The sequence below is a fragment of the Haplochromis burtoni genome, unplaced genomic scaffold (assembly GCF_018398535.1).
Source record: "Haplochromis burtoni strain Fernald_Lab_line unplaced genomic scaffold, NCSU_Asbu1 Contig_9, whole genome shotgun sequence".
NCBI lineage: Eukaryota > Metazoa > Chordata > Actinopteri > Cichliformes > Cichlidae > Haplochromis > Haplochromis burtoni.
The window spans coordinates 1962569-1985506 of record NW_024582370.1 but is presented as its reverse complement, the minus strand read 5'-3'; the positions used below and the strand labels follow the sequence as shown (position 1 = coordinate 1985506).

At 41.9% G+C, this 22938-nt stretch overlaps 3 protein-coding genes across 4 annotated transcripts; all 3 read right to left on the bottom strand.

The window, feature by feature from the left end:
- Nucleotides 1-718: 718 nt before the first annotated feature.
- LOC102311007 (protein lifeguard 2) lies at nucleotides 719-6562 on the bottom strand. Its single transcript, XM_005914734.2, has 12 exons — nucleotides 6087-6562; nucleotides 4762-4852; nucleotides 4523-4611; nucleotides 4313-4377; nucleotides 4158-4211; nucleotides 4012-4062; nucleotides 3876-3915; nucleotides 3583-3620; nucleotides 3257-3344; nucleotides 3068-3163; nucleotides 2320-2373; nucleotides 719-2179 (listed from the first exon to the last, which is right to left on the bottom strand). The coding sequence occupies exons 1-12, from the start codon at nucleotides 6099-6101 to the stop codon at nucleotides 2030-2032; spliced, it is 831 nt and encodes a 276-aa protein (XP_005914796.1). The 5' UTR covers nucleotides 6102-6562; the 3' UTR covers nucleotides 719-2029.
- Nucleotides 6563-6679: 117 nt separating this feature from the next.
- Nucleotides 6680-9602, bottom strand: mfsd5 (major facilitator superfamily domain containing 5). The gene is made up of 2 exons (XM_005914731.2): nucleotides 9449-9602; nucleotides 6680-9088 (listed from the first exon to the last, which is right to left on the bottom strand). The coding sequence occupies exon 2, from the start codon at nucleotides 9005-9007 to the stop codon at nucleotides 7562-7564; it is 1446 nt and encodes a 481-aa protein (XP_005914793.1). The 5' UTR covers nucleotides 9008-9088; nucleotides 9449-9602; the 3' UTR covers nucleotides 6680-7561.
- A 1666-nt stretch (nucleotides 9603-11268) lies between these two features.
- On the bottom strand, nucleotides 11269-21580 carry nr1d4a (nuclear receptor subfamily 1, group D, member 4a). Of its 2 annotated transcripts, none has more exons than XM_005914733.3 (8): nucleotides 21467-21580; nucleotides 15716-16021; nucleotides 15527-15615; nucleotides 15265-15409; nucleotides 12225-12805; nucleotides 11948-12133; nucleotides 11597-11807; nucleotides 11269-11486 (listed from the first exon to the last, which is right to left on the bottom strand). In XM_005914733.3, the coding sequence occupies exons 1-8, from the start codon at nucleotides 21486-21488 to the stop codon at nucleotides 11290-11292; spliced, it is 1737 nt and encodes a 578-aa protein (XP_005914795.1). In that variant the 5' UTR covers nucleotides 21489-21580; the 3' UTR covers nucleotides 11269-11289. The 2 variants fall into 2 exon arrangements, with proteins under 2 accessions (XP_005914795.1, XP_005914794.1); XM_005914732.3 differs by lacking the exon at nucleotides 21467-21580 and adding an exon at nucleotides 16397-16507.
- Nucleotides 21581-22938: the final 1358 nt, after the last annotated feature.

Below are 22938 nucleotides of genomic sequence, written 5' to 3'. Positions count from 1 at the left end.
ATACACCAGTAAGGATGTTTCCTTAAAATGTATGTGTTTCTGCAGCAAATCACAAGTGAACTGTAAAAGTGGATTGTCTATTTCTGGATGACCTTGTGTTTGTGCAATAAAAATGATAAATATGAGTCTTTATGAACCCATACACTCACTGGACACTTTGCTAGTATGCAGTTGAACCCCCTTTGGCTTTCAGAACTGACTTCATTTTTCAACAAAGTGCTGGAACCATTCCTCAGACAATTTGGCCTATTTTGACATGATAGGATGACACAGTAGATTCAATCTCCCATACTACCATACTGGTCACTGGATATTTTCACTTTTCTGGACCATCCTTGGTAAACCCTAGAGATGGTTGTGTAGGAAAATCCCAGTAGATCAGTAGTTTCTGAAATGCCTAAATTACCTTTCTTTCTTCATTATGATGGTCATTTACAACTTCAGCAGGTCATCTTGGCGATCTATACATGCTTAAGTGCACAATGTTGCTGTCATGTGCTTGACTGATTGGATATATACATTAACAAGGAATTGAACAGGTGTACCTAATATATTGGTAAATCAATGTATAACGTCTTTTAGCATTTGCTACTTAACCCATTCCCAGCCGCCAGGCTCACATAATTTTAGGCTCAGTATAGGGGATGCCCCAAACTACCAAACCCAAGAATCCCTTTGTTCAGTCAAAGACTTTACTGATACAGATGAAACAACAAGATACTTTTAGCACAATTTATTTAATCAGAGAGAACCATGATGACAGTCATACACATTCACCTGATATAACATTAACATCTAGCGTGAAATGCAGGGCCCTGATAAAACGTGAAACTGCATCAATGGAATCAAATAAAGGTTATCCAAGGCCACTTTAGAAGACTTATATATTTATTTTAAGCATCTAGCTCGCTACACATTTTATCTCATACACTTTCTAAAATACATCTTTCTGTCTTAAAAAAATAAACTTCAAATCTTATGAAATACAGCGTTCAAATCCCTCTCTAAGTACAGGCCTTATCAAAAATAAAAGTCAATCCATGCACATATGGCACTGTTATGTTTATATTTTACCATTTCTCACCACTTCAAACCAACTACAGAAGTGTACATACAGACCCCCCCCAAAAAAAACTATAATGCTGAAAATGAAGGCTTCCTCAAACTAAGTACTATTCATGAAAAAAACATGATTTAAAAGAGTTCAGATTCAAATGCAATGACATACCATAAACACCACAACAAGGTGAATATAGTGTAATATCTTACTGACCAAACAGTGTATAACATTAACATAAATCAACAAGTCAAGGCAGAAATCAACACCAAAATCCCACGTTGAATAAATCATTTTTTTAGATTGTCATTCAAACTCCAGAGAACGTGTTTCCTACCCTCAAACTGTTAGACACAGTGGGGTTTCTTGTAATTCACAGTAGTAAGACAAGAATAGATGCGACTGAAAACAGGCAAATTATTCAAGTCTTTTAAGCCTTTTTAAAGTTTCATTTGTGCTTCCAGTCATCCACATGAAAACCCACAGCAACAGTGCCATGATATAATGACTGAATTTGGCATAGTTAGATTTTTTTTTAGAGTCATCCATAATGTATCTCCTAATGACTATCAACATCTATTATTTGCAGGAAATTTATTATACCTATGCAAGCATGACAATAAGAGACCCATATAGTTTTATATGAACACTCACAGTCTGATAACGCTACATGAAATGAAGATGATCACTGATTATTGAGTGTTTCTGGGTGATAGGCCACAGTTTGGGTCATGGCTTCACAAACATGCTAGAGACGATGGAAAGGTTATAGACATTTTATGTGTGAATACTCACATACCCCAGAAATTGGTGTTTACTTGTACAAAGTATTGACAACCTCATCTGTATAAGGCAAAATAAATAAATAAAGCTGTTAACTGGGAGCCTCATCACCACTATCAACAACAGCTTAAAAGACTCTTTTTATGTTTGACTACATTTCTGTAATTGGTGCAGCTCTTGTCGACAGGTTTACTCTCGCTTTGTTCCAAAGATCTGGAGGAAAAAGGAGAAGATGTAGACGATATCCAGGTAGATGTTGAGAGTGGCGAAGACGTATTCTTCTGGACTCATGGTGTACCGCTTGTTCCCCATAAGGAGTTGGGTATCAAATGCCAAAAACTGCATCACATATTAATAATAATTTTTAAAAAACCAAAACAAATAACTCAACTTTTATATTGTTTGTAGGCACCTACTGCACGTGTTCTATTAAATGTGACTGGGCCTATTAGTAATAGCTCATCTCTTTATATGCTCACCATGGTAAACAGTATAGCTCCCAACACAGCATAGACACCATCCAGCCAGGGTACCTGAATGACACATATTCATTTATTAGTTGTGATTCCACTTACTAATTTACAATAAGCAATCAGCTGAAATACCATTATATTTTATTATATGTTCTCAATTTGGAGTTGAGTCTGTATTAGTTTGAAAACATGTACTCATTTGAGGGACTTTATTCATTTTTACTATTTTAAATACTGTAGATTTAAGCAAAAGCAAAACAACAACCAGCCCTATTTGACTACTGTATTAAACTGCTAAAACAAATAAAAAGAAATGTGTAGTTATTTATTGTTTTTTAAGACACAATGGTTAGGTAGTCTAAAAATACGTCGAGAAGATTTTTTACTAGAGTCAAAGGATGTCTGAGAGTTAGCTATACTGCTGAAAATAGCAGGTATCTACCTCATGCAGAAGGGTGAGGAAATTTTAACAGTGTGCAAAACTCCTGTCAAAGCAAAAGGTGCTTTAAAGAATCTAAAATGTGAAACTATTTTTTCTTTATTAACCACCGAATCCCACATGTTTGTAATCTCTTCCTTGGACTACTGTTCTACATGACAGAAAATAATAACAACTGAAAAAACCTTCAATGAGAAGTTGTGTCCAAATTTGTGTCTGGTGTCTTAAATCCCGGCTGTTCTGGTACAATCAGCTAACTCGTGTTTACCTGACAGAAAAATTATGCGATTATTGGATTAGTTTGATCACACTTACATATTGGAAAGGGAGGACAAGGGCCAGCACCAGGCCAGAGATGAACATCACCATGCAGAAGACAAAAAGCACACCTTGGTATGAGGTCACATCAAACTGCAAAGAAGAAAGCACATCAAACCAGACATATGTAAGTCAACATGTTAGATTCACAAGTGCACAGAAAGAAGAGCATTTCGGTTTTCTCACCTTGGTTTGAAAGCTAAAGACTGTGACCAGGAGACAGACTGCTGCTGTAATGCCCAGACACATCACCACTGACTTGGTGTTATAAAAGCTGTTAAAACAGCAAACGTGTAAAATGTTATGCAATTGTTACCACAGGGTGGGGGGTTTAGGATACTTTTTTTTAGGTGGCCTAAAAAGCACTGGCACAGATCGGATTATTCTGCTAAAATAAATAAAGTATGCTAACTTTAAACTGACATGCTGTAAAGAAAATACACTGCTGGCTATAATTATTTGAATATAAAATCCATTAAGAAGACAATCTAAAGAAGGCATGCAAAATATACCTGGACAACATCCCTGTCATGTAGGACAGCGAGAGAGTCTGTAACATAGGACAGTCAGTCAGAAAATATAGGCATTATATGCGAATAACAGCATAACAAATAACATCACCTTAAAAAAAACTCTATATATTTATTGTTAGATTTCCAGAGTTAACTTGCAAGTCAGCTTTTAAATGCACAAAATAATGAGTTATATCTTACTGCTATAAAAAAAAAAAGTTCAGAGAATCCCATCCATGTGTAAGCAAGGTCATATTTATTAAAAAGATAACACATGTCAGCGATATACTTACGAAGATGGCAAGCAGAATCAGGTTCCATGGAAACTGTCTCCTGTAGGGGTAAACAAAGACCAGTGTTTCAATATTTGATGTGATGTGAACTGTTTCCATATGATGTGCATTTCCTTTTTGATAACTTCTGCCTCACCTTGGTGCAGAGCAGCAAGACAAGGTCAGATAAGTGACAAAGAAAACAGCGCTGCAAAACAACAAGAATATTGTTTGATATGTCTTTAGACAGAAAAGACATCAACACAAAATAAGAGTACACTTCTGAGGGATGGTGTTACTTACTAAGAGGCCCAGTACCACCCAGGATTAGTCTGAATGTAGTCCTTGACAGGGTCACTGTAAGAGAGTGGCTCAGGTAAGTGTGCTACCATTCGAGGCTTATACAATTCAACATGAGAGGATACTGGGAAAAAAATCTGCTTTCATCAGACGCTCACCAGAATGTGAACAGAGCCACGATCGCGAGAGTAACCAAGAGCTGGATCATCAAGATGCTGTACACCTTAAAAAAGAAAAAGTATTTGTTCTATGTACTGGCCTATAAAGTATATAAAAGCACTTGATCAACACATTATCAGTGATGCGCTGCATTCACAGTCACAGTGTTATCATCAGTAAGCATTTTAGGTAATTAAGCTTTTTCATACCTTTCGGATGAAGACCCTCCTGATGTTGCGATCATCCCAGTTGAATTCTGTGAGCATCTCAACATCGTTGTAGCAAGGAGCACTGACGCCTAAAGGGATCATCACAACACATGTTTTAGACAATATTTGCTTATGTAGTCCCATCACTCCCACATGAATTCAACACCTGGCAAATATTTAAGAGTATATGTAAGATGAAGACTCTTTAAGATGACTTGAGGGATAAAAAGCAGCCATACCTGCAGTAGCTTCCTCATAGCTCGGAGGTGCAGGCGCCACCAAGGCCTCTCCACTGGAAGAGCCGTTGGTGGTCTTGTTTGCAAGTGCCAGCTGGTTGGATACAAGATGAACACTTTGTTATCTTCAACTTAACACTTTGATTTCAACGAATAGCAAACCATTTTTTTTTCTGACTATCTCCTATGTTTGGCCTCTTTATTTAATATTAAATCTTGAGTGCAAATGGTTCTATATCTGGAATCACATATGACTGGGGTAAAGGGGTTTTAATTTGTAGTTTTTAATGTCAACAAAATACATATATTGATATGAAAGTGAGGACTTGTGGATTTTTGATAGGTGTTGTACTATACCAGGATGAACTGCGCCAAAGATTTGGAGTAATGACTAAAGAAATATATAATAATAACAAAAACATAAATAAATTGTTTATAAAATAGTAAACAGCTATTATCAACAGCTTATATAAGTGTAAAACTGTCCACTTTACCATTAAAGTTTAATTTGGTGCTTTAAATTTAAATGAACCCTCAGCTCATAGTACCGATGATCTAACCCTCAGCTCAAATAGCAGCTGCTCTTAATAATTGACACTTCACCGGACACGTCAGGCTGTCTTGTCACAATTTCAGTGGGGTACGTCAAGTTTTAACCCATTTTTAGTTTTAATAACTGTAATTATAACGAATTACAAAAGGTTTTGATTGACAGGTTTACGCGCATGAAGCCTTCAGCTGTCAAGATCTATATTTAAAGATAAGAAACACCCACGGGGATCATTCGTATCTATATCGTTAGTCTGGAAAACATAACAGACAGGCGATGTTAAAGAAAAAAAGATGCACAGTGTTAAGCTTAAAACAATAATAATCCAGAATCCTCAATGACTGATGTAACCGCCTGGATGTAACCATGCAGCCAGGTCTACACAAATAAAGGTTGTCATGGTGATGTGACGCATTTGCTAAAGTATCACTTACACGGCGCACAAAATGTGAAAAATACTTTGAATATGAAAAGAAAAAAATAAATGAAGTAGATTAACTTAATGAGAAACCCCGTGCGCTCGAGTCCTGCAGAAAATGTGACGGTGCATCGCGCAAAATTAGTTATTCAAGTAATTCTATGATTACTGAAAATGACGAAAGCCAGTTTCATCTACAGGTCCGCATTGCCATTACGCACCTGATAATAATGGGACTAAATGGATTGGGTAGGCACTCACATTAACTGTTAGGAAAATATTCACAGTAAATAAATTAAAAAATATTGATTTCGACGTCTCAATGAAGTCCTAACTGAATAACGACATTAAAGCTCATACCTTGCCCTGCGTCATGATGCCTGTGTGTTGTCCAGCAGTAGGTAGCCCCGGTGCGTATTCCAAACACACAATAGCGCGGTGGGGTCTTCTTTATTGGGATATTTCTCGGAGTCTGGCGAGACTAAGACTGACAGCTGTGAGAAAGGACTGGGACTGATGTGGTCTTCTCGCCTCTTTAGACTGAATACCCAACCTCTGACGATACAGTGATGTAATCCAAAAACAGCGCTCAGACTCGAGTAGACACCCCCCTCCCTCACCCACCCAGGGATGTTCTAGCAGCATCCAGATGAAGTTGCACCATAGAGAAACGCTGGGACTGTACCACAGCACCGGGGAAAATAGGGAGTACGGATCTCTGCATGATGCGTTATGAGGACAGAAGTCCAGACGAATCTGGAAATATGGTCTGCAGCAGAACCAGGACAGCGGGGGTTTGCAGGGTACAGTGACATTTTCAGATTTTCAACACCAGTTAAGAGTTTCTTTCTTCTTCTTGCATCTGAATGCTGTCAAACATGCTTTTAGTCAACATCTGACAATGACATTCAAATCACACCATCAGTATTTTTAACAGTTAAAACGATTCTGACTGAATCTGAATTGAGATTTTTTAATGAAGAAAACTCAAATCAAAGCGGTTTCTCAAAAACATCAAAATAGACATGTTATATAATTTGTAATAATGATTTGTAAACTCCTGTTGAATAAATGTTATAAAAACAACCATATGCCACAAAATAGAACTCCCTCCCAATATAATTTAACATATTACAAACACTTTTATTTAAAAGTGTAACACAAAGAGCCATATAAAGAACATCAAAACAGAGCATTTTGCAGATGACACAGGAAAGACATTCAAAGTAAAGCTGCTGCTTGCCTGGTTTAAAGGACACCCCCCCCCAAAAAAAAAACAAAAAAACAAAAACAAAACAGATCCTGCTCAACATACAGGAACCAATGCACTGCGGAAGAAATAAAAGAAATATAGTAGACACTAACATTCATTTGCTAGTCTACTAACTAGCCATCACCTAATTTCAAATATCCATTCAGGTCTCTTAAGTAAAATCTTTTCAGATTTGTCTTTAAGCATTAGGTGAAGGCTCAGCATCACCAAATCTTCTTGGGATTCTGGCAGGTGAAATCCCTACAGACAGAAACACTTCATCTGGAATAATTAGTGGACTGATACAAAAAGTATCAGCCAAGTTTTCAACAGTTTCATTGACAAATGTTCCCAAAGACATTAACAAACTCTGTAACCAATAAACAATAAGGAATTAACATGACATAAAATGTTAAACATTTTTACCAAAACACCCCACAATTTCATTCAACTCTGCTTTTGGCAAAATGTGCACCTAAAAGTAGTCTGGTTGAATATGATGTCTCTAGGTTCAGTTAGACAAAACTGAGATAAAACATTTTAAACCAGACAAGCAGGAGTGGACATGTGGCTGATCGACTTGTTACATTTCCCATTCTGCTCTGTTTCCCTCCAGTCTCAGATCTGTGTCATGTCTACCCAGGGTGAAAAGACTGACCACAGCCATCAGAGCTGCCAGCATCATGACGGCACAGCCTCCAAACATGTGTCTGGTGCCCCCACCACCCTCCCCTCCACCTGTTCCTGATACCTCCCCGTGGAGGGCCAGCAGCCCTAAGCAGGCCAGCAGGTGCAGCGGCAACCGGAACCAGGCCAGCACACCGGCCCGCTTCTCCTCTGGGATCACCCTGCCCTGAAGAAAGCTGAAGGCAGGGAAATAGAGACCACAGGCCAGCTCCAGGAGCAGGAAGGCCAGAAAGGATTCATGAGGTCTAGGTTGTCCTGGGGCAGTGGAAAAGGTTAGCATAAAAAAAGAGAAGAAGGCCATCAGCACAGCAAGGCAGAGTACGTGCCCAGGCTGTAGACGGTATTGGGTTGAGGTGGCTAGGCGGTATAGCGAGGACCCAACCATGCTGGCAGCCATCAGGCAAGAGAAGACTATTCCTAAAGGAGGCCCATGAGGGTCCAGTACTGGGGTCCACAGAAAAACAAAAATGTAGAGGACACTTTCAAACAGAGCCTGGACTCCCCCCAAGAGCATGACTCTCCTGTCTGACAGTAGGCAGCGCAGCCCCTCGTGGCAGCTGCGTGAGAACCGTGCTTTTGCAGACAAATGGGTCACACCTCCATTTGGAGTGCCAGTGAGCAGAGTCTGTTTGTCTACTTCAGGAACCCCTTGAGCCTCTTCTTTGCCCCAGTCAGTCAGGACTACCCAGCCACAGCAAGCCAGACAGGGGACTGCCAGGAGAAAGGGGGCTACTGGCCCAAGGTGGAGCCACTCAGCCAGTAAGTTAGCCACCAGCCCTGCACCCACTGCGAGTCCGTGGTTCCAGGTAGCAGCTTTGGTGAAGGTGCTGGGGATCCACTCCTTGGGAAAATCATGGACATCAACATGTCGGTGCACGTACCAGGCTTCAAATGTGGTTGCTAGCAGGGATGTGGACAGTCCCCCCAAGATGCGGCCCACAATCAAAACAAAGTAGTCTCTGGAAAGCTTGGTGAGACAGCAAGCAGAGTATGACAAGCAGAACAGAAGACAGGTCTGCCTGCGGCCCAAAGCCTGAGGGAGCCAGCCTGCAAAAGGAGCAAAGAGAACACAAGAGGCCAGACCACATACATACAAAATGGCTATTTGGGATTCCAGGAAGCTGTAGTGGAGGTAAAGTTTGTAGAGATAAGGACCCTGGAGCCAGTCTGCCCACAAAGCCAGAAGGTATGCCCTGAGGAATATTGTCTGGAAGCCACGGAAAGCTGGGTTGGCTACAGCTGTAGGGGTGGACTGAGGTGGGGTGACGCGGCGTGCCGTAAGCTCGAGGCCAACGCACAGGGCAAGCAGGAAAACTATGGCAAGATACGCTGTCACCAACATGCTGTCATGAAATGCTCCCACTGGAGGTCAAAGCTGAGGTCTCGGGGGATTTGCAGCACTTTTCTTTCTGTTTCTCAGCGCCTGCGGACAGACAAAGTGGCCAAATTATTAGAGACAGGCGAGTGTTCATGAGTCAGGAACTCGGCATCTTCATTCTTGCTTAACTTGGAAAAACCCAAAACATTCTGACAACTCAACAACAGGTCCAGGTAGATATGGCACCGTAACTTCAATCTTACCTACGTCAATGATTAAACCGCTAACTTACGACAGTTAAGTCGCTCAAAACAAGCAGATAATTATCAGCAAACAGATGTACCTGCATGCTATTATTGTTTAGCTAAGGCTAGCCTGTGAGCTAACCTGCCACTAATATCAACAGCTCGTGCTGGCTTCCCCCCCGTTTGCTCTATTCTATCATTTTTATGTGACAGAGCTTACCGTAACGTTTAACAGTGGTCCCATATTATTATTACTGAGGCGTAAAACGATGACGGCATGTGAAGCGATTAAGTGACAGCAAATGATACGTGGAAGTGAGCACTCGCTAGCACACCATCCGCTTCCGGGATCCGCTGTACATTATTCTACCAGAAGGTGGCACCCTTACTTCACTTTGTTGGGGAGAAGGTTGTTTGTGCTTCTAGACATCTTGTATTGCAAATTTATAATCTTTTCCATTGCAATTGACAGTCAACATAGTCAACATAGGTACTATAAAGTTGCTTACAGCTAATGTAATAATAGCCTAATTTATTAATGCAGTCTGCTAGCAATAAATTATCTAACGTTCACATAATTGCACAATGTATAAACTTGGTTAACACACTCACAGCATACTGCCAGTGTACAGTGTTGCACAACTACGGGCCTAATTACTCAACATAGCCTATGTTTCTTTTCTAAACTGATATTTCCCACACAAATGTTTACAAAAAAGACACAGAGGCAGAATAATACATAATTCCAACTTTATATCATTGTATCATTTCTATTTAGGAAGAAAAATGTACAAAATGTACAAGATGTGCTCAATCAGCCATAATCAAACAAGCAAACAGTGAGATGACCAATCAAATTAGATCTCTCACCCAAAAAAAAATATTTCTTGTGTTTGTATGACAAACATTGGGGCCAGAGGAAGGGTGCATGTGGAGTGAATGCTGGTGATTTCAGGGATTATGCTGGTTTGTTACATCATCTAATATAGCAGGAGGAGTGTCTAAGCTGTTTGAGAATCCCTACTACACATTCTCCTGAGCAAAGCTCCCTTGGCATAGCCAGATCCCCACCAAATACAGGAAGGTCATTACATTCTTCTTCATTACACCAAACTCATATGTCTGATCCATCATATCAGTTCAATAATCGATACATCAACATTGGGTAACATAATATTTACAGCAACAAAAAACAAACACAGGAACTACAAAACCCCATGTGCACTCCATCAGTCTAGATGTGATACGGTACAGTGACAGACATTGTGTTTTTGTGAAATAATATTATAATCGTGCTGTCTTATCACGATGACACATTTAAATTCAAGGTGAGCCAAATGTTTTCTGGAAGGTTAGTCAAAACTTAGAAAGAGACTGCATCCTGTCATGTGCAGGTTAAAGCAGGGATCCCATTCCAGTACTGATGCAGATGGCATGTTTGTAAAACAGTGACACACAAGTGCCTTAACGTTTCAGGTATCACTATGTATTATATACAGATTCCCTTTTTCTTAAACACAAACTGACACATGGTCAATCATCACCAGTGGTCCCTAAGTAAAAAAAATTTCATATACAACATCCATCATTTAGCGGCTGCTTAGTGATGGTCTGTTAATACTGTATGACTTGCGGAATAAACAGAAGTGAACTGGCTTTTATTCTTAAGTATACAGGATATAATGAGCAAGTGCACAAATGATTTTTTCTTTTTCCAGAACGGTGCTAGTAACTCTACACAATGATTTAATCTTTTTCTTTTTAACTGAACAATGTCTCTCAAGAGGTGTGGAGGTTTATGCGTGTACATGAGTTTGTTTTTATTGTATTGTATTTTTTCCTCTCAAAACATTGCATGACGATCGACAGCAATTCAAAATATGTATGTAGCCCTCATTTATCCTTTTCAAAACAACACTCATCAATTGCACAATTCCTTGTTCCTCAATATTGAAGGAAGTCCTGCCCTTGGAAGATAATATCTGTATGTGTGTATGTACTGTGTATTTTTCTGTGTGAAATAGTCTTTTTTCCTGTGCACTCTGTGAAAGAGGGGACTTCTTAAGGATCAATGCGAAAGGCCAACAGTTTGTCAGAGTGCAGGTTGTTGAGGGTGCGGAGGTCTGGAAGGCGCAGAAGCAGCTTGGAGAAGAGGGTGGTATCATCTGGACGACGGCGAGTGATCAGTGAACGCAGGGCGCGGATAAGGCCCTCCTGTAGCTGCTCCACGGCCCTCGTGTCCGAAATGCCGGAACGGTCTGAGGAACACAGAGCATACCGGTGTGAGTGATTTGAAACAGTTAGCACATTGTGGATTCATTATCGAACTGTCACTGCGGTGCAGCATTTGTAACTGTTGTTCTCTAACCTGCAGAGACCAGCACCACGGCCATGAAGAGAGCCATTTCATCAGGCTCTAGTCCCAGAGAACTCAACTTCTCACTGAATTCAAACATTGCATCCAGCAGAGAGCCCATGCCCAAGGCACGCAAAGTGGGCAGCGGGTAAGTTTGGCCATTCAGGAATGTCACTGTATGCTCCCCAGCATTGAACAAGGTGCAGAACCTCACCATCAGAACCTTAACACGCAAGAAATGGTGAAAAAAGACGAGAACAAAAAGATAAACGTGAGACAAATGCTTTAGCCAAAAACACATCTGGACACGTTATGATGCATTTATCATTACCAAAATGTATAACTGAAAATGTATGTCATTACCTGGAAGGTGCCTGATTTTAGCAGCATGACCTGGTCCTGTTGGCTAAGCTCTTGAAATCCTGGGATGCCTTTAGCAAATTCTACAACCTCCTTGACAGCAGGGGTGAAACACTGAGAGAAAGACTCCCATATCTCCTGACTTGTGCGTTCTGCCCCTGACACAGGGCACGCGTTGAGAGGACAGGCCTTTGAAAAGACAAAAAACATCAAGTCATAAATAGCTTGTCGAATAGTGAATCATACAGCAGTCCTAATTCAGCGAGCGTCTTGTACTTACCAGCACTTTAGCTCCTGGAGCTAACTTCCATGGGCACGAGGGCTGATTTTGGGTACTGCCTGCAATGTGGAAACTGTCATGATTGGCAGAGCTTCCCCTTTGAGGTATTGTAGCATTTGACTTGTTGTGATTCTGATTTGATGACACTAAATAGGTATACCGATTGCTGTCCATATTGTTAAATGCAGGTTGGTTGTGATTAGAGGAGACTGGGCATACACTGGCGGGGGTAACTGGGCAAGACTGATAACTCTGAGCTGAGGAGGGGTGAGATGAAACTTGAGGAAAATTGCCATCCTGAGAAAAGGGAGATGTGTTGTTGTTGTTGTTGGAGATGATGTTGCCTGACTTGGATGCTCGCTCCTGGTTGCTGCTGTTGCTGGTGAAGATGTCACGATAGGCTCTGGAAATGGCTCCAATGGCCTCTTTTGAGGTACCGTCGTCTGTGCTGGTGGGATTTTCCCTCACTGAAGGGGAGTCCATGTCCATGGCAGCCGACTCATTTAGGCTGTTCATGTAGCTCTGCATCTCATCCAGAAGTCGCTGCTTCTCTCTCTTAGGGATACGGCCAAAACGCACCGCTAAGGAAGATACAAGCAGAAGAGAAAAGGTTAGGTTCCTGTCACCGACAGCATGGGCAATCCCAGTAAATGTTTGTTTTGTGCCCTGCTTTTCATTTCTCCGTTCTTGTCTTTTTCTAAATAAATGGTAATCCTTTTTCTTATTTGATCAAATACAATAATCCAAATCAGCAGCGCAACAACAACGAAAGTTACAAATGAATTCATAGATTTATTCATTTTTATCAAGAGATGTACAACTCGCAGCTTAACATGCTTAAACTGTTTACAGTGATTTCAAGGTGAATCACACAAGTGGGGAGATGAAAATTTCCTTTTCTTCATCCATACCCCCCACCCCCCTTCTCACAGTAACCATCAGCTGGAGAGGCTATTTATAGACCCCCTGCTGCCATCTGCCTCATCCTCTCCTCTATCCACCACTATCGTCTTCCTCTACTGCTCCCTCCCTCCATTTGTAAGTAGGGCAGTGGGGCAACATCGGCATGATGTCACTGGCACTGAGATCGTGAGAAGGAGAAGTATGAGAGTGGTGGGCTTGAAGAGTTGAGGAGACAGAAGTGAGAGCATGAAGAAGACTGACACGAGGGTTGGCGATGCTGGAAAATGACTGTGTGTGCGTGGCGCTCCTGTTGTGCAGTCATACTGTCAAACTGTGAGGACTTGCCTCCCTTTTGGGGACAAAAGTACTCATCATGTAAATCATATAATTATAAGGTCAAGATTTGACTAAGGTGAAGGGAGGATTAAGGTCTGAACCGAGCAAGTTGTGGTTATTGTATTCTCTATTCTGGGTAGTGCACGTCACCAGGAAGCGAATGCAAGTGAAGAAGTGTGTGTTAGATAAAAATGGTACATCTTCAAAGACTTGAAAGTAGAGCACACGCGATTTCTTTTATAAAGCATATAAGTGGTATAGTGGTGTATACATATATGTATTTATATCTATTTCAGTTGCATACTGCATACAACCACAATTTAGAATAAAAAGCAGAATGACAATAACTGTGCAAAACTGAGCGATCAAGAGTAGTTGTAGTAGTAGTTTGCAGGATATACTAAAGAAGCTTTTGTAATCTGCAGAGTAACTTGATGAGGATGTGGCCAATAACGTAACATGAGCTTAATCCCTGTCATCATGGTTTAAAAAGAAGCAAATGCACACTACTGAGCTGCATATGCAAATTATGTTGAAAGGCATTTTAAAATCTAACCAGAAGGAAGAAACCTAAAGAAACTTTCCTGTATTCTGTCTGATTACGGGAAGAAAAGTGTGCCACCATGCCAACGGACTTCAATATTTGCCTATATTGCAGCGCCAGAGTCACACAGCTGCCTGGTGTGAAATCAGGGTGTACTATTTATTGTGGGCTGCAGTCAGTTGCCTGCGGTTTTCCTGTTTTCGTAATGCTTGAAACTGAGCAAAAAGGGGTTTCTAGGTTGTGGTCCTTAACACATTCAAAAATCTCCCGTAAGAGGGTCAACCTGAATGTTCTCTCATTTGGATGCATTTTGCCAGCGTCTTTTTTTTTCTTTTCTTTGCTGTGCACCAAAAGTGTCAAGCACATGCAGAAATAACACTAACCTCTTTACTAGATTAGGCAATGCAGAGGACTGGAGGGTGGAGATAAGCAGAAACCATACTGAGAGGAAGAAAACAGGCAAACTACACCAAGTAGGTCATGATGTATGAGTACACTATAGGGCTGATTCTGTATTGTTTTTCTAGGTCAGCCCAACTGTTTTCTTAATTTGTGGTGATAGGTGATCAATCACTGTTCAGCTATCAGAGCCAGAATGAGGTGAAAGGAGTGTTACGCCTGAAAAATTCTGTCATAACGATGGTTTCTGCATCCCTTGCTTAATTGTTGCCCTGTCCCTTATTAATTGCAGTAAGATGTTCTATGGGCATACACAAGGTAATCACGTTGACCCTGTTCCAATTTCCTAAAATAATTCCTGTGTTTGCTGCAGTTTTCCCGATGATAGATAGCTTTAGGGACTTCAAGGTTCCTCTACTCATAAATCACTGTCTGAGGGAGAGATGTAAGGGGAGCTGAGGGAACATAGTGGGTACATATAAGGGGGAGGGGCTGCACTGAACAAGAGCATAGAGGTAGGTGTTGGTGGATGCTGCAAAGGGCAGCAGAAAGACACTTAGTAACTTAAAAAGAGTGATACAAAGCCAGATGGTACTTACAGGCAGTGCAGTGACAAAGTAGGAGGGCAAGACAGGTGCAAGTCTTCCTACAAACTGAGTGACTGAGCTACTGGCATGATGACCTCAAAAGTCTTCCCGCATTACATTTTTCACTCAGACCTACATATCAGTACTGCACCACTTTCTGTGTGCCCATTTCCCTGCTGCTTTAGCTAATCAGAGCACTGTGGTATTCTGGCAGAAGAGCGAGAGGAGAAATTTCAGTAAAATAAAATAAAAATATGTCAGGATGTCTCACCATCTCTTGACATGCCGACAGAGAGGCATTTCTTGAAACGGCAGTGCTGGCACCGGTTCCGATTCATCCGCATGATCAGACAGTTCTCATTCTTCACGCACATCTTGTAGTTGATGTTTTGCTGGATGCTGCGTCGGAAAAACCCCTGACACAAACAGACATGTTTACATATATACCATGAGAAACCAGGGCACAAAAAAAATCAACACACATATGAAATATTCCACAGTTTTTTCACATTTTCTTCTGATTATTGCCTTACCTTGCATCCTTCGCATGCATGCACTCCATAGTGGAAACCAGATGCAATGTCGCCACAGACTTTGCAAAGCAAGACCATTCCACCTGTCTCTGAGGAAGGAAAGTGAACTGTGAGATAAGCTGCAAAAACACACACATACGTATATGAAGGAATAAATATTTATGCATATCGACAGTTAGGAAAACTTACTGGTGAAAGTTCCCGGAAATCCGCATGGCCTTTTCCCCGCAATGGGGTGTGCATAGGAATGCTGTGGAGTAGCTGCTGGTGTTGAGGGGCCACTATAGACCTCTGGGAATTGGAACACCAGTTTGGAGGATGGAGTGTTGCACCCAGCTGCCCTTTGTTTCAATGCCCCAATCTCCGTGAAGGTAACCTCCTCTGGAGATGAGGGCTGGGAGTGTGAAGAAGGTGATTGTGTCTGGTATCCACTGGAAGGGCTGCCAGGGCTGGGACTGGCACTGCCAGAGGAGCCAGCATACAGGATTACTCCTCCTGAAGAGAAAGAATGGAGATGTTCACATAAAAAGACTTTAAAAAAAAAATATAGCCTTGTTTAAATTTGGCTGGATTAGATGATTTATAAATTAAAAAATAAAAGATCTGGCTACCCATAATTGCTTAGAAAACCTGCAGGGCTACTTTATAGCTGTGGATGTGTTGTGATGTAATGTTGCACAATCTGTGGACAGCGGCTCTGAGTATCTGCAGCGACGTCGCTGCACGCTGAGTGTAATAGGCGTAATGGTGCGCTCAAGAGGATAAAGTGGGCGCTAAAAAGACTGCCGATGGCACAGCAACGAATCACAGAGACGTACACTAGAAGAATCACTTAAAAAATAATTCTTGCGTCATGCAGTCTTAAAGCACCTGTAAATATTAGCGGATTCTTTTTTGTCATTCAACTGTGGCTGTTTCCGAACTTTCGTTTGTCTCTCTCTCTCGCTCTCTCACTTCTAGTCAGGCGTTGTGGATGAGCGGAGACACGACCTCACGTGTCTGCGGGGTCTGCTGCCTCCTCCGCTCCAATAATAGCCTCGCTCCCCTGGCACCGTGCCCAGCGCCAGCTAACAGCACGACACCTGACCGCCGCCTCACATGCGTGGACTCCTGACACGGTTACTGGCCGAACCAAATCCGCAGTCTCGTGTTGAAATCTAACACAATTTGAAGTCAGATCTGTGTTTATAAACATACGCTGAATGGGACAGCCCTCAACCGCCGCCACCCTCACTCACTGAGCGTGAGGTAGCAGCGAGCCTCTGCTACTGTCGTTCCACAGTAGAAGAATGTGAGTCACGTTTTTGTTTTCTGTTTTGTTTTTTTTTTGTGCAAAGGTAAAACCTCGATTTTGTGGTTTGGACTGCCGTAATAACAAGGCAGTGTGCAGAGTCGACTAGAGACACATTCAAGATTACAAATTAGGCTCTGTACGCACTTATTTCAGTATTAAAAGCAGTCTAAAAAATATGTTTCCAACTTAAAACTCTTTTTTTTTCAAACTTGCACATGCAGCTGAGAGTGGCACGCTGGTTTTCGCTGAATGTGCCTGGAGACCGATCCCTTTGCTGCGAACAGCATTTGTTTAGCGCAAATGTTTTGATAATCCTTCCACCAGCACGTGTTGGAGGATTTGTTGACTCATGCCAGAGTCATAGACAGATCCAGCAGACCAGACCTGAGCCTCACCTCCTTGTGAGCCTACACGCAGACAGTGAATGCCCAGCCCACGCCGACTCACTCCACCCAAACACATTGCATGTCCACCTGAAGACTCACATGTACAGTAGCCTTGTGTTTATGAATGACCCCCTCCCGAGCCACTGTACTGTGAACGCTGTTAATGAATAATCCGTTTCTGCTTTTGAATAGTGGTGCAGGAAGTGTCCAAGTAGGCTGTGAAGTGCTGCTGTAATTCATTTCTGTTCTACACATAGATTTTCGTTTAAAAGATAAAACTCTATCTTTCATCTTATGCAAATAGTCCATTAGGAGGGTTATTAAAGATCTGTAATACATACAGGAATGTATTGATCTACTGACTGCAAACACAGGTAATGCAACTCCTGCAAGGCTACATGCCATATTAAAGCACCTGAACCAAACTCCAGTTTTGTCTGATCCTGTGCCTTGCACAGGATTTCCCACGTACTCAGAGGATTTCCATGCACCTTGCTACAACGTGCACAAGATTCCCACAATTCAGGTCAACGCAGACAGCATTAATTGAGGACGCGGTCACTGCCCATCTTAAGTTTAGTGTACCCGTGCAAACGCTAATCTGCCTGGGACCAGAAAGCAGGCAGAGAAACGTGAGCACTGGATCCTCCACAGGCGGTCTCTCTCTCCCTTCTGTTTCCCTCTTTATCTCTTACTTTCACTGGCTGAAGTGGATAGAAGCACAGTTAAAGTGACTACAGTCATTATTTTTCCCCTGGGGTAAAGTTTATAAATATAGATCCCGACTTTCTGGGAAAATATTATTTTTTTATTAGTATTATTCTAAAACAGAAAATATGTAGGTCTCTTCGGCCAATGAAATGAGTTTGTGCTATGCTGAACACAGTTTCTACTTGGGTTGTTTGCAGAAGACTTTGTTACCTCGGGCTCGTGAAAGTAGGTCAATATCGCAGGAACTTGATAGAATTGTGTCTATGTGCCTCTAGCAGCTCTCTCGAAACTGGTGCCGCATCACACAGCAGCTCTGGCTCATGCAATTAAGAGGGCGAGCTGTATTAGAGTATCACAGTGGGTGGCTATGGCCTATTTTAGAGACCCCAAGAATATGATTCGTCGTGTAACATCCTGTCTTGTTTCAGTCTGTTCTGTGGTCTTGATAAAGCGTCGGTTTCATTGCTATGCAAGCTTTCAGCATTTTAACAGTCACGTTCCACTCCAAACGCACGCTGAATGCACGAGTGCCCTGAACCGATGCGTCGGGGACAGATGTTGCAGAATCAAAATCGACTCAGCTTTGTACCACACTGCAAGCTCGCACTGATTTAAATGAAAGGAGGGGGCGGTGTTCAGTAGAAGCAAGTGGTGCATGAGGCGGGGAAACGTGACCAGAGAGAAAAGAGTTAACGTGTGGAATTGCTGACCCACTGACCAAGCTCTGCCTCACCACCACCGCAGGCGGCATCGTCAACACAGAAGCGTCCGTGAGAGCGGGGTAGCGGCAGGAGGAGGGCCCGGATATCTCACGCGTCGCACGCGGCTCTGCAAGGGAAGCCACGTGAGGAGGGCTTTTTGACAGGGCTTTCACCGGGAAGATGTGAAGCGTGCGCTCCAGCCGGGAGCCAGAGCTTCTACAGTCCGCCAGAGGCTTATAATTAAAGAGCCAAATTAAATAGAGCAGCATGTTATGCGGCAGGGTGGTCTGACCGCGCACCACCACCAGCAGCAGCAGCACAGCCGGGCCGTGCAGCTAAGTTTAAAACAGCAGGGCGAAAACTGTGTGTCAGTGTGTGACCAGACCAAAGTATCTCGGAGAAAATTCGCGTGAAGATAGAAACACGTTTAATTCAAAATCCATCTGTTTGTGATTAGTCATGCCCTGGGATGTTAAATGTATTTTTTATTTGGCTGAGTCTTAATTTATAACCAGAGGACTGGTTCACTTGTAACTCAGGTCAGCTGCACCACTCAGCATCTTCCATTCTGAGTGGTGCAGCGATACAGGCTGCTGACAAGAAATTGGCCTATATTGTGATAGGGCTACTCATATTTTTGAGGACACAGGTGTCTTACTTTGGGATACACATTTTTTCCTGAGTTTGAAACGTCTTCTAGCCTATTTATGTGGCCTATTTTCCCCCCATACTTCAAAAATAATGGGGTTGGATTACTATCTAGCAAATGTTTAAGCACTGAGGACATAATGTTGACAAAAACGGGGCTTTTTGTCTGAATGTTTGTGCCAGTTAGTCAGCCTTAGCACCAACGCACTCTTTTACTTGGCGAAAAATGGTTTGAATACTTTAATGATGCTGAAAATATTGCAGATCTCCACCAGGGGTGTGCCAGAGGACGGTTTAGAGAGGAAACTAAAGTCCGTGAAGTTAAGCAGTGAAGGGCATAGAACTTCTTCTTTTTCTCCAATTTTGCTTACACCATCTGGTTATCATTTGACGCCTAAATGCGAGCAAACATTATAGCTATGTACTATTATAGTGCCACAGAGCTGTCATTGCAGGTGTCATAAAACGTTTTCTGACTTCCACACCCTGGTCCAACTGCCTTTTAAAAAGAAACAGCTGATGTGAATACTAATGTTGATAAATACTTTCCAATGCGTTCCCAACCATTTGTATGTTATTATATGCTCCAAATATTAGTTTTTACTGATTTATATTTCCCCAATAATTGGCCCTGTGTAACCTGTTCCAGCTGACTGTAGCCTACTCCCCTACATTATGTTTACTAGTATTACATAACAAGCCTGCTAAGCTATATATCGTGAATTTGGGTCTATTATTTGAGTTATAAGATCTTTTATGTATGAATAAATTATTGCATTAACCTTTGGGTGAATGCCTCCTTCACATGCAGCAACTCACTCACTCAGTCTGTCTGTAACTCATTCTTCAACAGCCTTGGCAATTGGAGGCATGTGGTTATAATAATGTTTATAGCTTTGTTTAGATGACTGAACTCATAAATCTAATTATGTTTGGTCCCAATAACATTATTGAAATATTAAAGGTCAAGCCAATGTGGTCACCATTTGAAGTATTAAGGGCTACAAAATGAGGAAAAAGTGGGATGTCATTAAAGACATTTTATTTTATTTTATTAATTGAACAAGTAAATAAGAAAAATATAAATAAACAGTTAAATAAAGATGTAAAAACTTTTGGAAAAACCTTCTGCTTCACTGCTTCTGCCTCTTGGACAGACAAACAACAAAACCCAGCACCCCAATCTTTGTTTTTATCGGCTGAGTAATACTACAGCTAATATATGATTATTCATCTATTTACTCTGGCCCACTTTATCAGTGAAATCTCAAAGTCATAACACAGTTAGTGGGTTCGTTTCCAGTTCTATTGCACAGGGTGCGCCCATCACCTGTGCCAGAACGTGACCGTGGCTGTTGTAAATGATTCACCGTCAATTAGGAGAGGGAAGCAGAGAGCATGTGCACCCTTGACTGATCTCGAGAAAACGCTGCTTAATACCACTTAACGGATAAAGGTCCTTCCATTATCAGCCTTTAAATTGTAGGCACTCCAGCAATGGCTTTGATAAAGGAAAACAGGCACGCCCCCTACGCCAAACAGTGTTTTTCTGCATGATATGACAGGGCTGCAGTTTAAATTCTGGCATGACAGATTATGATTACAGTGCCGGCCAACATACTGTAACTCCACGTGAGTTTGTTTTCGTGGGGAGAAACAGGAAGTGGCCAGCCTCCCTTCAGTCCCGAGCGGCTCACCTTCCCAGGCGTTGTTGCGCTCGGACATTTGAACGCAGCACAGCAACGTCCTGGTAGCTTTGCATGAAGTTTTACTTTAAAATTGGGTTTTGTTTGACCTTTAAATTCACAGTCTTAATTAAAACCACTCAGCTCAGAAATGAGTAAAATACAAAACCCTCAAAATTATAGTTCACCCACTCGTTGCTGCATGTAATGATAAAAAAATCGCCACAAGTAAAAATGAATGAATAAATAAATAAATCAGTGGTTTGCACAATTATTAAATCAGTGGGATATCGCATTTCTGTGATGTATTCATTTAAGCTCTGCTTCATTCCAATCAAATTCAGCTCTGTTTTACACTTGATAACACATTATGATCAAATCGAGCTGAATTGCTATCGTTTATTGATCGCTGGTACCAACATGAATGAATATCGATCAGTTATTCAGTTCTAACTTTTGTCATAATCACCATTGCTAGACATTTGCAGCACGCCAAACATAAAATAGAATCTTACCACCGCCGGGGCTGTTATCCATTTCTCTCTTGTGGATGATTAAACCTCTGGATAAACTTGATAGCAGACCTCCGTGAATGTCACGTCACTAGACTGGAGCAAAAGTCTTTTAAAGGCAGACGAGAAAGTCAAAAAAGAGTTTTGCGCAAAACACCTGCTCCATAGAGCGCAAAAATAGGAAGCACTGATTGGAAAGAGTCCAGTGGTGGTGAAGTTGTTGTTTTTTCTTCTTCTGTAAGCTGTAGGTGATTCAGTAGATGGCACCTCTTTTCTGTTAGATCTGAATTAGTCACACTCGTCTCCACCAATGATACCTGGATACCTTCAGCTCTCTGAGTACTGCACCTCTAGCTCTAGCGCGTGTGATGTTGCACGAGCGAAGATTAAACTATTCTCACGAATTCCAGGAAAGTGGAGTCAGCATATCCTTGAACACACTGTCGGACTTGACACAAGCTGCACACCCACTGATACAAACACCCACATCAATCACGTTGCAGGTGAGTAGGAAATGTGACCGCCTTTTCCGTTCTCCCCAACTTGTGTTGTGGCTGTTTGTGTAGGATTTGGCTCACTCTTTGTATGTAGCGGAGTCCCGTCTCTCCCTCTCTCTCCTTCACGCTCTTGTGCGTTTTCATTGGCGGGGATCCGGGGCTGAGGGGAGTTTGATGCGCTTATTCGAGTGTGGTGTGTGTTCAGTAAAGCCACGCTACATGTGCGCGGTGCATGTGCCGGAGAGAGCGCTGCCCTACTGATACACATTTTATGCAAAATACAGAGCGTGTGGTGAGGAGGGATGGAGAGATTGGAGGATGGAGCACATGGACAAGAGGCGTGGCTCACCGTGACTGCTCTGACAAGCAGCGCCGCAAACGGATGGTAAACACCGAGACATGCCAAACATCATGCAAATGCCAAGTCCAAAGCGCATGTGCCAGGGGAAAATGTAGACGCGCGAGTGGACTTATGAACAACATGCTCATTGAGGAGACCACGTGCGAACACAAAGCATTTGTCAAAATTGGAATTTCAGCAAAATGTGGATCCTGTGCGCTTGTGATATATTCGCGTTTTGTTTTTTTGCCCGTGGCTTGCGTGTGAGGGTGAATTATTGCATCAATGCCTTATTATTGTTATTATTAATAGTTAAAATAAGTTTCTAAATTGGTTGGGGACAACAAATTGTCGATAGTGCAGTCGTTGAACATTAGCTTTGAACAAGCAGGCGCATATGGAGGTAACTTGTGGAAAGCGCCCCTCGGTGGCAATTCAAAGCATTAACGCTTAACAAGTGTTTCAGATCACAAGCACAAATGCACGTGACTCCCGGTGATTCCACTGTGTGGAAAACCAGCCGTTCTACTTTAAAAAATGCCGCAAACACGTTTTTATTATTTGCTTAAATATCTAAAGTAACCATAGGCTAATTTTAATAAAAACAAACGAGCCATCAAGTCAAACAAACATTTACT